This window comes from Cydia fagiglandana, chromosome 20 (assembly GCF_963556715.1).
Source record: "Cydia fagiglandana chromosome 20, ilCydFagi1.1, whole genome shotgun sequence".
Taxonomy (NCBI): domain Eukaryota; kingdom Metazoa; phylum Arthropoda; class Insecta; order Lepidoptera; family Tortricidae; genus Cydia; species Cydia fagiglandana.
Window position 1 is genome coordinate 11,869,654 of NC_085951.1, and position 17,272 is coordinate 11,886,925.

General features: G+C 40.5%; 2 protein-coding genes across 3 annotated transcripts in view; one reads left to right on the top strand and one right to left on the bottom strand.

The window, feature by feature from the left end:
• The window catches only part of LOC134674485 (phosphatidylinositol 4-kinase alpha), a 61,030-nt gene extending 55,717 nt beyond the window's left edge, over positions 1–5,313 (bottom strand). Inside the window, exons 1-3 of the mRNA XM_063532584.1 lie at positions 5,115–5,313; positions 4,163–4,373; positions 702–917 (exon numbers count right to left, since the gene is read on the bottom strand). Of these exons, the coding sequence (XP_063388654.1) occupies positions 702–917; positions 4,163–4,373; positions 5,115–5,204 (517 nt within the window). The 5' untranslated portion in view covers positions 5,205–5,313. The remainder of the gene's footprint in view (positions 1–701; positions 918–4,162; positions 4,374–5,114) is intronic.
• A 320-nt stretch (positions 5,314–5,633) lies between these two features.
• Positions 5,634–14,569, top strand: LOC134674806 (protein nessun dorma). 2 transcript variants are annotated; one of them, XM_063532957.1, is made up of 10 exons: positions 5,634–5,763; positions 5,837–6,017; positions 6,266–6,479; positions 7,240–7,469; positions 7,913–8,073; positions 8,407–8,617; positions 9,801–9,973; positions 12,081–12,188; positions 13,491–13,645; positions 14,394–14,569. In XM_063532957.1, the coding sequence occupies exons 1-10, from the start codon at positions 5,728–5,730 to the stop codon at positions 14,488–14,490; spliced, it is 1,566 nt and encodes a 521-aa protein (XP_063389027.1). In that variant the 5' UTR covers positions 5,634–5,727; the 3' UTR covers positions 14,491–14,569. The 2 variants fall into 2 exon arrangements, with proteins under 2 accessions (XP_063389027.1, XP_063389028.1); XM_063532958.1 differs by having other exon boundaries at positions 5,705–5,767.
• Positions 14,570–17,272: the final 2,703 nt, after the last annotated feature.

Sequence of the window (17,272 nt, forward strand, 5' to 3'; positions counted from 1 at the left end):
AACATAGTTAACCTAAGGTTAACTCATCAATATTTTTCTGAAAAATAATTTAATTTGATCAAATACTTCTAATAGTGTTAACTCATCGTTCTCATCAAACCCCTAAAACTTGAACACATATAATTTGTTCACTAATTTTTAGCATATTATTTACTGCACACAGACTGCACGCACGCTCGCGGCGGCGTGGCAAGCGGGGTGGCGGGCGGCAACCGCTGCCACCGTCGCTATCGTCCAAAACAGATTTATGCAAGTTTATATATTTTGATCCAGTCTATAGGGCGGTGCCAGCGGTGGTTCGCGGAGAACTGTTTTCAACTCGTTTTTAAATAATACAAACCTATAAGCACAGCTGCAGTTTGGACACCGAGCCGCTATAGTCCCTGGTCTGATGGCACTCCAGGATGACCTGGGTGAGGCTTGCCATCAGCTCGATCTGCGCCGTGACCTACTGCAACCTCTAGAATAATGATACCCTGTCCATCATGAGAAGCTCTAAAGTACAACCAACCTATAAGCACAGGTATAGTCCCCTTGCACAGCTGCAGTTTGGACACCGAGCCGCTATAGTCCCTGGTCTGATGGCAGTCCAGGATGACCTGTGTGAGGCTCGCCATCAGCTCGATCTGCGCTGTGACCTACTGCAACCTCTAGAATAATAATATCCTATCCATCATGAGAAGCTCTAAGGTATAACCAACCTATAAGCACAGGTATAGTCCCCTTGCACAGCTGCAGTTTGGACACACCGCCGCTATAGTCCCTCGTCTGATGGCACTCCAGGATGACCTGCGTCAAGCTCGCCATTAGCTCGATCTGCGCCGTGATGATCTCCTCGCGCAGTGACGGCTGTTTCGTCGCCACGTCGGATAGGAGCGTGTTCAGGCAGAAGCTGAACTTCTCGGACATCGGAATACCTGTTAGAAAAAGATTAAAGATTATTCTAGAACGCTTTGAGTATGAGTTTCTGTATTACAGTTTAGAGCAAAAATATGTTCGATAGCTCGTAGGTATGTCGGAGAATTAAGAACTAAGCCCCATATTTTTACACATGACTGTACAGTAGTGATGTACCGACTATTGATTTGGCGAATAGCCGACTAATCGGCGCTCGGATGGCCGATTAGTCGGCCGACTAGTCGGCCAGCTCATTAGTTTCGTCTAAGTTCGGTTCAGATGCACTTAAACAGTCGTTTTACCCCTTTCGTCGCGACATTCATCATATTATAAATAGTAACACTGAAAAATAAAATATCTAAATAAATAAAAAAAAATCCTAAGGCTATATTTTATACGACAACATAATATATGGATAAATTATTTTATTATTTTTATATCATGTTGACCCATGTTCATTCCCTGATATCTATGTCTTAAAATTGTTAAATATGAAACGGTGCTGTCACGCCACCTAGCCGAGCATAGGCCAAAGGTGTGTGCGCCATCTAACCGAGAATGACTTTTTCTTGATTTCTGAGGCACGTTTTTTCCTTAGACTTTATTCATCTTATACAAAGTTACATATGTCTTTGCTATTGCTAAAGGACATACCATGGACATACATAAACGATGTAGTAGCGTCAACGTCAAATGCATATATCTATTTTAGACTTTATTACAATGATACAAAGTCAAAATTACAAACACGAGATTGATGCCGTCTGAACCCAGTCATATAGCTCATAAGACCGAACACCTGTTCAAATTCAGGGGGTATAAAAGATGTGGAACATGTTGGTTTCACTAACTATTCGAGTTAATTAACTACATAATGTTGTACAAAATTTTGATCTTGCTGGTGTTTCTTATTATGGTAAGTAATTTTTTTAATATTAATACCATTAAGAAATCGGAACCTGTTTTTCGCAAAAACATGGAAATAACCATACATTTCATATTATTTTATACTCCAAATGTAGGACTCAGTTGTGTTTTAGGTAAGACTTCGTATTATTAGATTGCCCAATTAGAAATGAAATAATTAAAAAAGAAAAAAAATATCGTTGGTCAAAACTGTATGCAAATAGCTCAAGATAGAGATGAGTGGAAAACTCTGGAGGAGGCCTTCACCTGCGCAGACGGGGTTCTTACTAAATATTAATTCATTAAAAAACTATTTTATAATGTTATAATTGCAAGAAATAAGAGACTATTTCATTTTATTTTATTTTATTAACAAAGAACGAAATAGTACCGTTTTCGTTCTCATACAAAAATACCGGTATCCGATCCCTGATACCCTTATCCTCTCATCGTCATCAACTCATCATCATTCTAGCCTTCAGTCACCCACTGCTGAGCATAGGCCTCTCTTCGTGTACGCCACTTATCCCGGTCCTGGGCTAGTCTCATCCAAAAATGCCCCGCAATTTTTCGAATCCTTATCCTCTATTAAATGGAAATTCGCAATCTTTATTCCATAAACATAAGGGTTACAGATGGAAAGTTGCTGTTAGAAGGTACAATAAATCGTCAAGTGACAACCAAAACTCATTAATCACAAAAAAAATCAACCTTGTTCTGGTACTATGGGACTGTCCATAAATTACGTCATCGATTTTGGACCACCCCTCCCCCCTAAAATCATCCAAAAATCATGCTTCGAATGACCCCGTTTCCTCCTACGTCATGCTACCATCATCCGACGTCCAGACCCCTCCCCTAATTTGAAATGACGTAATTTATGAATAGCCCCTATGTACTATGGTTCAGTACTTATGACAAAATTATAACTCACCCAACCTAAAGATAATGATAATCAATATCATTATAAATATTAATTATATTATTTTATTTCAGAGTACCCAAATAACCTTTCTGAGTAAGTACCTAGAACATATTACATATAAAACCGGGCAAGTGCGAGTCGGACTCGCGCACGAAGGGTTCCGTACCATAATGCAAAAAAAAAAAACGGAAAAAAATGCAAAAAAAAACGGTCACCCATCCAAGTACTGACCACGCCCGACGTTGCTTAACTTTGGTCAAAAATCACGTTTGTTGTAAATATGTTTGTTGCCCCACTTAAATCTTTATTTTATTCTGTTTTTAGTATTTGTTGTTATAGCGGCAACAGAAATACATCATCTGTGAAAATTTCAACTGTCTAGCTATCACGGTTCGTGAGATACAGCCTGGTGACAGACGGACAGCGAAGTCCCGTTTTACCCTTTGGGTACGGAACCCTAATAATGAACTTATTAATTATGCACCAGTTTATTGATAAAGCCGTACAGTGTGAGACCGATACCAATAGAGACTGATTTATCAAAACTCATAAAATACACAAAATACAGTACATAATTATAGTTTTATAAGGTCAAGTGGAGTAAGATCAGAGGAACATATTTGGGGTATTATCTATGAAAAGGGACCTTAATGTCGATGGCGCTTACGCCGCACAGCGTCGCGCGGCATTGTATTTATATCGGAGCATCGTTAATAATGGCGTAACCACCATCGACAATAAGGTCCTTTTTCATAGATAACGTCACATTTTTTTGTTAATATTAGTTAATTATTAGTATGAATAGAATACAAAATAAATACTTTATTTTTCTCCCAAGAATTATTCCTGCCCCTGTGTTCCTAGTTCTCTTGTGTGTGTTTTTAACCGACTTCAAAAATGAGGAGGATATATTATAGGACCATATTTTTTTATTTTGTATGTATGTTACATCAGAACTCTGTCAAATCTGAACTGATTTGGAAAATTATTTTTTTGTTTGAATGTATATTTCTTATCTGACCTTAACATTTTCTGCTCAGATGCTGCCCCAGCCTCACATTACCATAATGCATTCCGATATGCAGTGGAGTTCCCAATGTCTCCCATATAAAAACCATATGTGATGTGAAATAAATAATTCAACATACTTATATGGCATTTTTATTTTAACAAATTATATTTACTAGTAATATGCGCCCCATGGGACCCGGGTATGTCCTTACACTACGTCCAAGACCACGGGTGGACGGGCAGCAGCATCCCTCAAATTCGGTGTACTCAACTGCGATCGCCAACCCGCCTGCCAAGCGTGGCGATTATGGCATTCACCCCCCCCATAAAAGGGGGAGGCCTATGTTCAGCAGTCGACGGCTTATGGCTGAGATGATGATGATGCACCCCAGACCAGTTCCATATGTAAAAAAATATACTTACGGTCACCACTCTTTATCCGGCACACCGGCTCCTCAAACTGAGCCGTAGTAAGGCACTTCAGCACCTTCAAGAAGTACGGATGCAGCTTATCCTGGTGCTGCATTCCGCTCTGCAAGTAGTACAGCCCTAGGGCTATGCAGGCCTCCATGCTGCGGGTCGTTACTACAAGTGTTGAGCTCGCTTGCGGGCATAACATGAACAGGGTGTTTACCTGTAAGATGGCAAGAAGTTTTATTATGAATGATGAATTAAGAGATTTCGATCATATGAGTGCTAATTGGTGCTATGTAGTACATAGCATGTATGCTATAGATTTTTTTAAGGTCAAATTAAGTGAAAAAGGGCCTAAGAAGTCAAGTCTGTGATTATTTCAATTGACTCTCGAATATTTTATGTAAAACAATAAATAATAAATAAATAAAATATAAAAATCTCCAAAATTTCAAAATATTTCCAAAACTGAAGGTGTAAAAATCAAGCATGTAACTCCCATCCCACCACCATTACCACCACCAGCACCACCATCTGTGTGGACCCAGCTAATCATACATTAAATGTACAAAAACCAGCTATGAGTCAAGGGTTTGAACTGTGGCAGGTCAAGGCCTCAACAAGATCGATCTTTAACAAATTATACAAATAGATTTAAGAATTGTAGAGGCTAATATAATGGCTACAGCTACTTTTGACTCGTATTTTCATAAGTTCATATCAAAGCGGAAATGACGGGGTTTTGATGAGATCATAACAAACAAATAGGATTTTCAGTGGTGCTAAATTAGTACATATTAAACAGACCTATACATTCCTAGCATTCTTAAGATAAGTTCTGTCTATTAGGAATTGGTCAAAGTTTAAACAGCTATTAATTGAAATCAGTATTACAATATGTGTGTCCTTGTTAAAAAGGGATTTCGCAAAATCCTATTACTCAAGATATGAATAAACTTACTTTTTCCCATGGTGTCGGCTGTATGTTGGACAGACAGCGGGCCAGGTGTTGCACGGTCTGCTTGAAGAATTCGTTTTCGTCCATCGACATTGTTTATGTTGTTATTGTACTAATCATTTTTTATTTAAATAGTAAGTTAGACACTTTTTCATGTCGCCCATCAACACAGGCTGGGCTGACATTGACAGTACGAGGCAGGGTTGCCTGGATAAGTCTGTCATTGATTTTTAAACTAGTGACGTGACCGAAACCCCATACGCAAACCCTTTAACCGGAGATCTTAATCAACGCTGGAGCAAGTGCTGGAATGGCATGATACCGCAATCAGCTACGTTCTGCTGCTGATGCGCAGCATCATGAAGCTTGAGCATTCTGTTCAAAGAATACAAATATTGTTTGCGCAAGTATTTTTTATTTACTTTAACCATTTTATCGAAGTATCCGAACGTGCCATGTTGACGTTAAGTGGGTTGGGTTGGGGTTGGGTTGACAGTTACATTTTTCAAACGAACGGAAAACAGACGAAACGGCTCAAAAGCGGGTTTTGGAATATTTAGAATGAATTAGTGAGCTATTAGAAATAATTAAAATTAATTTCTACAGGCGTTATACTATGTTAATTAAGTCCCAAACGGATTCTAATTCCAAAGTAAGTATCTCGTTCATGGATTCGTTTTTTCCCAGTGTTCAAAATTAAACTGAGGTTGTTATTGTTATTGTAGATGATGTCCGTGTATAATTTCAATCGGAGCGACAGCGAGATCCTGCAAGAATTGGTGCGCGTGTTCAGCGCGGGCCGCGGGACCGCCCGCGAGCAGTGGAGTGCTCAGGCCGAACTTATAGTGGAACCAGTTGGTTGGGATGCTTTATGGAAACTGTCGAAACAGTTTTGCAAGAGGTTTGGTAAGTCGATTAATACTCAAAAGTTTTGGTACTTGTTGCTAATGGACTTTTAAAAGTGCTTCACATAGCTTTCTCGCTAATCAAAACTCAGCATGCATAGAGTTTAATAGTTTTTGATTAATTTTTTAACACCATGAAATATATTTTATGACTGATGCTAAAAATCTTATGAGAAGTTCAGTAGTTACTATCTATACAGAATAATATCATAACAGAATAATTAAAAATGGCTGAATTGTAATTTTCAGAGGTCAGATTTCCATGCATAGCATATGTGACAGTGTCATCAGTGGACTTTGAAGCATTGTCAGCATCTGTGGAAGTACTTAGTGTGCAGCATGAAGCGGTGTCACTCCCGGAGACAGTGGAGGATGTGCCGTTAATAGAGCTTTGGCCGACCACTCAGCAGCGGGAACAATGTATTAATGATGCTACTACAGCAGAATTTATTGACTTGTTGAGGTAACTTTTAATTGATGATGATACATTCCTGTTATCCCTCATTAGGGACAAAAGGCTCGCAGAAGAATCCATTTCTCATGATCTTGAGCGGCTACTTCCAGCTCTTTCCAGCCGAGTCCAGTAGTGCCAGCCTCTTTCTCAACTGATTGCCTCTATGTAATACAAGGCCTCCCTGACCATCTTCTGCCGGTCGAATGCCAGTGGAGGGAGGAGAAACTTTTAATTACTGGTTAATTATAATTAAGTATCTAAAAACATTGGATGTACAATGCCAAACACAGACATTTATGGAAGAAATGGGAGGAGGCCTTTATCCAAACGGGATCCATACCTCATGAAGGGAGGAAAAACAACAGAAACAACAGCATAAAAATATATTTTAACAGAAACTAAAAAGAGTTATGGAAATAAGAGGCTATAATAATAATAATCTAAAAACATCTTATATTCTAAATTGTGATTCAGTTTTAAATACACCTTTGATTAGCTAACCCTGGTTATGATTGTTTTATATTGTCTTTTAATGCTTAGTAAAGCTTAGTTGAATATATAGAAGATGATTGCTATGGAATATGGAATTACCTTATCAGAATACTATCCTTTTCATCCCAATTTGATTAACCATTTGCCTTAATTCATCTGTATCACTCTTGTATTACTGCAGTGAATACAGACACACAAGTTCATGGTAAACTCTCTTTCTTCCTCATCATTTATTTCTCAACCTGAAAAATTATGAATATAATTATTCCTTCCACAGATTCTACTACACCAACATCTGGATGCCCTGGGACGATCAAGACGACAAAGTAGTCCTTCCCAACACCATTGAAGACCGCATGCAACTTTGGATGGACCTGCACAACGGCACCATACCCAACTGTGTTGCTCGCACTATAACTCTGCTGCGGAGCAGTGCGGTTAATGCTTATGAGAAATTGAAGGAGCTGGACTCTTCAATTTGTGACGGGGGATTAACTGATGAAGATGGTAAGCCTATTTTATACCACAGACGCGAATGAGCCTAATCGAGAATTGGCTCAGTTATGATTACAAAAACTACCAGTCATGTGACATTCCACCCAGTGGGTGGGGGTTTTCAGAAAAAATGGTACCATTTACTTTTTTTCGAAAAACCATTAACTTTTGGGTTATTTAGACTCAAAATCACAAATAGTAGTAAACTCTTTACTCCCCAGTTTTTCATACAAATTTTGGGTGTCAGTTTTGTAACGGTCCATAAAATGTAGGTATGTGAAATTGCGTTACAAAACTGTAATTTTTTTGGGACACTTTTTTCTTTTTAAATCTATAGTCCCCGTGAGTAGAAATAACCCAAAATGTTGATGGATTTTCGGAAAATAGTAAATTGTTCACTTTTAAGTGAAAATGCCCGGGTTCTAAAATATAATACTCGATACACATGGTTACAGATTCCCTCCTGCCGCCGTCATACATATCCCTGTGTGCCGAGATGAGCGCGCGCCTAGACGGGCTCATGTCAAAATGGACGCTGTATGAGAACCCACTCATCCGGGAGCAGTATCTGGCCAAAGCGAGGAGCAAGTGGCAGAAACACAAAGCGCAAAAGAATGTGAGTATAAAGTTATTGAGAAAAGAAGGCTGGTTGCTAAAAAGTTTAAAATTATGGTAGTGGTTGCCTCGCACGCGTCCGTAAAGCCCCATCTCCATATCGCGCGGAAAACTATCGAACATTGGCTCGCGAGGCAGCCGCGCGCAATGTATACCGGGCTGCCGCACGAGCCAACTCGATCAGATCGAGTTGGCCAATGTTCGATAGTTTGCCGCGCGATATGGCGACGGGGCTTAAGGCATGGAAACAAAGTTATGAATAGCTGGGACCCAGCGGTTGACAAAACTCCAACATATTATATGAAGTATTTAAAATGGTTAGTTTTCTTTCCAGGTGGTAGCTCTCTGGCAAGGCGGCCCAATCTCTGAATTCGAGGAGATGTCTAAATTCCTCCGCTCCCGGGTGTCGAAGGAGCAAACCCTCAGCGTGCTGGTGTCTGCGGAGGAAGGCCTGGCTCTGGAACCCGGAGACATGGTTGTGTGTAGTCCCAACTATGAGCTGCCTGAAATGCCGTTGTCACAGATTTCGCTGTGCAGTTTTAAAGGTAATTCAGGTTTTAGGTGTTCTTATAACCCGGCAACCTTCAAATCAAGAGTGAACAGGCACCTTCTGGGCGAGCTCGCTCCATCGTAGGCCACGTCTACGCCTCGGCTAGTCTGTGGCCATGAGTAAGCCCATTCATAATAAAAAAAAAAAAACTATGTAATATGCATGTGCCGTGTAATGTAATGTGCCGATGCATGCCGGCAGAATATGCTGACCTAACACCTTTTACTAACCAACATTGTATGTACCATATTCTTGGAAATAAAGTATTGAATTAAATTGAACAAGACAAGTTGTCTAAAGATGTATCGTTTGACGTCGCAATATAGTTATTAACATACTCTGTAACTAACTAGGGATCAAATTTGTCTGAAGTACCTAAATGAGTTATTTATTTATATTAGGTGCGTTTTTGGGCAGGTCGGAGCGAAAGTCGGCCTGATTATACTTTGAAACTTTTAAATTAAAGTCCTCAATGCTTTAAGCAAGCCGATGGAATTCGAGTTGTATTGATGCACCGCCATTACAATACGCTTTGATAAATCTCCGTCCTCAATATGTAACGTTACGGGTAAATTATACCTTATAGCGGTTGGCGCTTAGTCTATTATTAACGACGCTCTTACTGCGGCGCTACGCGACGTAAGCGCCGACCGCCGTCAGATATCTTTGAAGGTAGGTGTTAACTATATGGGGTTCGTATGAAGAAAAGGCCGACTTACACGAGGATGTATTTCGGAAAAAACAAAATTACAAAAAAAATCACAAAAGCGTATGTGCAAAGGCTCGCAGCCAGCAGGGGACTGCGTGGCGGCGCATAGTAACAGGTTTCATTCGACATACTACAAACAAATATCAACCTTAAGAGTAAGGAATTAAAAGCTAATTTAACATGACTATGATTTTTCATATGTAAAACAAATATTATTGTTATTAAACTTATCATCATAGTTTTTCTTTTAGCTTGTAGTTAATCACTAAGGAAGAGCGGTGTTCCTTAACACAGGTATTTTTATACTTAAAAAGGGACACCAACCTGTATTTTGTTAAATATTGCTTGTTAGCGAATAAATATTTTTTCATTTTTTTTTTTTCATTTTTCATTTTCTCTTACAGATATAACGAGCGCATCGCTAACAGTAAGTATTCTAGCTTTGATGATGTTTTTATTATTTGTTCAGGCGCCACGCTCAGAGCGGCAGAGATGCGAACCTGCCTACTGCAGCTAAGCGAGGACTGCCGCCTGCGAGACTTAACCCTCAACTGCGCGCTCGTCAACACTGTCATAGTCATGCGTGCGGGCACTCTGCACGTAGCCAACTGCGCGCTGTCTGACGATTCTGATACTTGTCAGGTATGCTTAACCCTCTACCGTCCTACAGCTATAGGCTGAGTCAGTCACGAAAATTACCACCCTCAGCGGCAGAGATTCTAACCTGCCTACTGCAGCTAAGCAAAGACTGTCGCCTGCGCGACCTAACCCTCAACTGCGCGCTCGTCAATACTGTGATAGTCATGCGTGCGGGCACGCTGCACATAACCAACTGCGCGCTGTCTGACGATTCTGATACTTGCCAGGTATGCTTAACCCTCTACCGTCCTACAGCTATAGACTGAGTCAGTCAAGAAAATTACCACCCTCAGCGGCAGAGATCCTAACCTGCCTACTGCAGCTAAGCGAAGAGTCCTTCGAGACTCAACCCTCAACTGCGCGCTCGTCAACACTGTGATAGTCATGCGTGCGGGCATGCTGCACGTCGCCAACTGTGCGCTCTCTGACGATTCTGATACTTGTCAGGTATGCTTAACCCTCTACCGTCCTACAGCTATAGGCTGAGTCAGTCACGAAAATTACCACCCTCAGCGGCAGAGATTCTAACCTGCCTACTGCAGCTAAGCAAAGACTGTCGCCTGCGCGACCTAACCCTCAACTGCGCGCTCGTCAATACTGTGATAGTCATGCGTGCGGGCACGCTGCACATAACCAACTGCGCGCTGTCTGACGATTCTGATACTTGCCAGGTATGCTTAACCCTCTACCGTCCTACAGCTATAGACTGAGTCAGTCAAGAAAATTACCACCCTCAGCGGCAGAGATCCTAACCTGCCTACTGCAGCTAAGCGAAGAGTCCTTCGAGACTCAACCCTCAACTGCGCGCTCGTCAACACTGTGATAGTCATGCGTGCGGGCATGCTGCACGTCGCCAACTGTGCGCTCTCTGACGATTCTGATACTTGTCAGGTATGCTTAACCCTCTACCGTCCTACAGCTATAGGCTGAGTCAGTCACGAAAACTGCCACCCTCAGCGGCAGAGATTCTAACCTGCCTACTGCAGCTAAGCGAAGACTCGCCTGTGCGACCTAACCCTCAACTGCGGGCTCGTCAATACTGTGATAGTCATGCGTGCGGGCACGCTGCACATAACCAACTGCGCGCTGTCTGACGATTCTGATACTTGCCAGGTATGCTTAACCCTCTACCGTCCTACAGCTATAGACTGAGTCAGTCAAGAAAATTACCACCCTCAGCGGCAGAGATCCTAACCTGCCTACTGCAGCTAAGCGAAGAGTCCTTCGAGACTCAACCCTCAACTGCGCGCTCGTCAACACTGTGATAGTCATGCGTGCGGGCATGCTGCACGTCGCCAACTGTGCGCTCTCTGACGATTCTGATACTTGTCAGGTATGCTTAACCCTCTACCGTCCTACAGCTATAGGCTGAGTCAGTCACGAAAACTGCCACCCTCAGCGGCAGAGATTCTAACCTGCCTACTGCAGCTAAGCGAAGACTCGCCTGTGCGACCTAACCCTCAACTGCGCGCTCGTCAATACTGTGATAGTCATGCGTGCGGGCACGCTGCACATAACCAACTGCGCGCTGTCTGACGATTCTGATACTTGTCAGGTATGCTTAACCCTCTACCGTCCTACAGCTATAGGCTGAGTCAGTCACGAAAACTGCCACCCTCAGCGGCAGAGATCCTAACCTGCCTACTGCAGCTAAGCGAGTACTGCCGCCTGCGAGACTTAACCCTCAACTGCGCGCTCGTCAACACTGTCATAGTCATGCGTGCTGGCACTCTCCACGTCGCCAATTGCACGCTGTCTAACGATTCTGATACTTGCCAAGTATATTTTTAGTGTATTTTTTTATGCTCCTATTAGCTTCTGCCTGCGACTTCGTCTGCTTAAAACTTCCATATCCCACTTCCACCCTCCCCCCTTTTTACCCCTAAAGGGACGATGTTCGTAATAAAATCTATCTTAGGACCTTTTCCGGGACTTTATACCGAATTTCATCTATCAATCTGAAAATGCAGTCTTTCGAAAGGTTCATAATTATTTATTTATTTAAACTTTACTGCACAAAAGAAAACTTATCGTACAAAAGGCGGACTTAATGCCAAAAAGCATTCCCTTAGCAGGTAATTATGTAATACTGTTCATTTATTTATTTCAGAGTGACTTCGCGCAAGGAATTGTAGCGATGTCCGGCGCAAAAATACTCATCGAGAACTGTACGTTCGACAACTTCTACTCGGGAATAGTCGTACATAAAGGCGCTCAGGTAATTTCTACAAGCGTTTATACGATATAAATTTAAAAATACAATCAGTAGATCAGCTAGTTCATTAAGAATCAGTCTCCGATGACAGTACTGGAATTTAGCATAGGATGGGATTCCACCTGTCCAATTACTTTGTCCAATGTGAGACGCAATACCTACAGGATGTCCCAGAATTCGACGTCAAGCCGTAAACGGATGATAGACCAAGTCATAACAGTTATCATAAAAATACAAACTCGTGTTCTTTAAAAATTATGGTCACTTTAAAAATTCACTAAAAAATCCACACCCTGTAATTATTCAAGATTACACAATAATAAAAAAATTAGAATAAATTATGGAATTTGTAGTAACAAGAGTTAAAGAACCATTACAGGGTGTGGATTTTTTTGTGAATTTTTAAAGTGACCATAACTTTAAAAAAACATGAGTTGGATTTTTTTTTTGTATTTTTATGATAACTGTTATGACGTGGTCTGTCATCCGTTTACGGCTTGACGTCGAATTCTGGGACACCCTGTATACATTGGACAGGTGTAATACCATCCAGGCACGAAACATCAAACTATAGTTCGTTTTTTTAGCATTAGAAAGAACTTGAAAGAAGATAAGCGATCTTGACATGTCATTTAATTGAAAAACGCTTTTTAATAATCAGTATCACTTCTGAAAGCAGAAGAATAGAAACGGTCGTATTAGATTCATAATTGTTACATATTTGCCGTAACTTATTTTTAAAATGTGTTTTTCAATTAAAAGACACATCAAGATTGTTTACCTTATTTCTAATGCTAAAAAAAACGAACTATAATAGAAACAAAGTGTCCATTTAAATTTTGTAATAAAGCAACTACGTGCATTGAATTTGGCCTTGGTAGAGCCATTTTGTTGATAAGATGTCGAACTTAACTAAGATAAGTCCACTTGGCTATAAAAGAGCTTTTACAGGCGACAACCATCCTTATTTCTATGGTAACGATTTATCCTCCTAAGGCCCAATGTCCTACCTATAGTACCTCTTCAGTTCGATAAAATTTAAATCCTATTCAATTGGAACAGAGTCGCTTTGCTTTGTTCCGTAAAATTTTCCAACAACGCAAAATCAACTCTATTTCTTACACTATATATAGGTTCAAATTTCAGTGGCAAATTTTGGAGTTTTCATTTGTATGGCTGGGCCTTAGGAGGATATTTGGCCGCCTTTGTATTATCTTTTTGGCGCCGACTGTGCTGAAAACACATTTTAAAATTTAATTTTCAAGACCATCGTTCGTTTATAACCCACTTTTCTAACACATTCAGGTAGAGTTAAGAGGCTGCAGCATCAGAAAATGTGGTGTCGGCATCCAGATCTACTCCGGGTCCTCGGTGCTGCTCAACGACACCAGCATCTCCGGATGCTCAGAGCACAGTGTGCGCTGTGAGTTAGACAAAACAGCTGCCAAGGACCTTAGCAGGTTTGTACAAACAACAATACACTTAACTGTCCATCGGTGGACCCGATGCCTTTTGTAATAAGGTTTACGGTGTCAATTAACAGTTTGGGCAATACTTCACCAATTATGTGTTATTTGCAATTTTACTATCCATTTTCTGTGTTTGTAGTAAGATTTAATTGGTTGTATAAAATGTGTAAACTCAAATACAAATTTGTGCTTTGTTGGACAGCCTAACCCCCTTATTCGTAAAACTTTACCGGCCTGATTTAGTTAAAGCAAAAAGAATAGATAGTATAGAGGGGTCCTGTCATAGTAAATTTTGTACTCACAGTAAATTTACTGCCATCTATCGACACGACTAAAACTCAAAACGAAAACGTATAAAATTATCAAAAAAATGTATGTATATGGATAAATGATTTTATTATTTTTATATCATTTTGATCCATGTTCATTCACTGATATCCATGTGTTAAAATTGTTAAATATGAAACAGTGTCGTCACGCCATCTAGCCGAGCATAGGCTATAGGTGTGTAAGGCTCTATCTGAGAATGACTTTTTCTTGATTTCCGAGGCACGTTTTTTCCTTAAACTTTATTCATACGAAGTTACATATGTCTTTGGTTAAAATATGTTTTATCCCTTTCTTACAAACACATAAGTCAAAATGACAGATAATGACAAACGATTATGAGCTAATTGAGTTTAGTAGAGCGTTTATGAATAAGGGGGTATTCACTAACAAGTCCTAATTTTCTTTCCAGTGTTAAAGAGCTCGAAATAATGCCGAACTGCAGGATTGGTTCCGGCGACACCAAGAAGGAGGTTCTCATCGTTTCACAAGATGCCAGCTTATTATAAACCTTATGGAGTGCATATAGGGTGTATTTTTAACCTTTATGGCTCGGCCACGGAACGCAAGCTCCAAGCGTCACGAGCGTGCACGCCCGCGAAAAACGAAATTCACAAATTGCTTGCTGGATCTCCCTCTTTTACTCCAATGAAAGCGTAATTAGAGTAACAGAGAAAGATGCCCGCAAAACTTTGATTTTCGCGGTAATAGCATTGAGCATGTGTTTCTTTGTCCTCCGGTTACCCATTGATATAATAACGATTGGTATAGAGGATCAACCCCGTCATAGACAAAATCGCGAAAAAAATTTAGCCCCCATTCGCATGAGAGCTTTTTCGACGCGCGTTAAAAAAGCGCTTGAATCTGTTAACACTCTAAATTCGAGTTAACGACCAAGGCTTAAAGTCGAAAATCTAACAACGCTTGATAAAAAACGCCACCGCTGTTGTGTGAATCAATACACATTGGTGTCATTCAAACGTTTTTTTAACGCGCGTTGTAAAAACGCCCGTGGGAATGGGGGCTTAGTATGCCGGAAAAAATGAGATTTATTAGGCATAATGTATGAACTTGAACATGTTTTTCGCTTTACCTAACGGTTGAAAACATCTTGTATTGAAGTTATATGTACAACTACCTATACGATATTTGTCATTTTTAGTCAAAAAAATGCCACATTGTTCATTGTCAATAAGGACGATTTCTGATTATTGGGGCATTCCACGAGACTGTCGCTTACATAACACTTTTGCCTTGTATGGCAGCTACCTCAATAAAATACGTGAATCTCGAGAATATACTGCCAATTTGTTAGCCAAGTCATGAAATATTACCTGATCCAATATCGCTTACTCAGCATTTCCAGAAGTATTAGAAGAATTGCGTTATGTAAGCGACAGTCTCGTGGAATGCCACTATTTCGGTCAGTAGTGCCTTATTGCCAATAGAGACAACAGACTATGTACCCTTTTTCTTAAAAACTACATAATTGATGGCAGCATGTTATTACACCACTATGTGGGTTTTGTTTTAATTCATTCTAAATGAACTTAAAATAACGGTTAGGGCTACACTTCAAAATGATAGTGATAGCATAGACAAAATATATAATGTTTTATTGGCTACGTAGAGAAATTTAAAACTAGGGACCAACCTAAATGTTAAAATTGCTTTAACAAACTTTGCAATATTTTTTTCATGTTACTTGTGTTTAGTTAATAAAACTTTTACGACAATAACTCATACACGTAGCCAATAACTGAATAAATATGTCTTCCTTTTATAGAATGTGTTTTTATTATGGTATGCCACCCTAACCGCCGTAAGTATATTTTAAAACTCATTCAATTGTACATATTATTTTTACCGTGCCAAACGACTTAACTGTTGTGATGCCGTGGGGCGGAATTTCTATAAATTTCATAAAGGCTCCTGTACACAATGAGCCAGCGCCGGCCAGTCCAAGGGACGCAGCCATGCTGTAGAATGAGATAGCAATATAACTTGCTCCCTCTAACGCATAAATGCGTCCCCCAGACTGGCCCATTGTGTACATTTTGATTAGAGATGCAACGGATAGTTGTTTGGCCGGATACCGGATATCCGGCCTGGACACTGGCCGAATATCCGGTATCCGGCCGCCGGATATTCGGCCGGCGGAGCTATACCTACATTTCGGTTTTTCAGGGGCGCATTCTGCAGGTTTGACCTGTTTCCTAGTAAACGTTCCCGCAGGCTCATTTCTAGGTTCGAAATGAGTGCGCGTGCAAGTCAGTGGAATGATTAAATTGTTTTAAAATAATAAACAAAGTACGATTATGACCGTGTCTGTTTCTTAAATCCAATTTGTTTACTCCGAAATCAAGCAATGTTACTATCCGGTATCCGGCCGGATAACTGGTCACTATCCGGTATCCGGCCGGATAGTAAAATAATGGCCGGATAGGCCGGATACCGGATAGTAACCGGATATCCGGTGCATCTCTAATTTTGATAGTGTTGTGTGTAGAGGAAAAGGGGTCATTCGAAGCATGATTTTTGAGTGATTTTAGAAAGTTAATTTAATTTAAAGCAAGTTAGACTCGCTAGCTAAATTCACTATTAACATACAATAAAGAAGTGATGCATCGCCACAGAATAAATATTAGTACTCCCGTACAGAAAGGAAACTTCCTACAAAACCTAAGTTTGACAGCGATTCAGGGTCGAATCATGCTATCCCTCTCTAATATAGGGCACTATCCCTTTCGGCTATTTAGGGTTGTCAGAATTCTAGTGATTATCTTATCTGTGGTCGTGCACGCAAAAGGAAGTCAAGTGGTGCCAACCCTAATAATTGCTTGGAGCAATGCTGAGCCGAGTTGGGCCGAAGTCCGGAGTTTCGCAGCCCTGGCATCGCGAGTAATTTGATGTATATATTTGGCTTGAGCATGCTCAAAGAATATAATACTCACTAGGATGCTAATCGAGCATGTAGTTCGCGCAACATGTGCAAAGTAAAGCTAAGATAGATGCACCAATCAATGTTTGAGCTTTTAAGCCTGCTGTACACCAGGGACGTGTATTGTGTGCAAGCACAATTATTTTATGGTACAACATGGGTACAACACTGCTTCAAAAAAACCTGCGTGTGTCTATCTATGGTTGTCAGTTTCGAACTGCGGCGCGGCGGGTTTTTCTTTGCGCTATTTGATCTCATATCAAACGGCTAAAAAACTTAATTATTCTTCTTGTTTTCGATTGAAAGGAGGAAGTAAAGAAATTGGTTTTCAACTTTTCATGTTTGAGCAG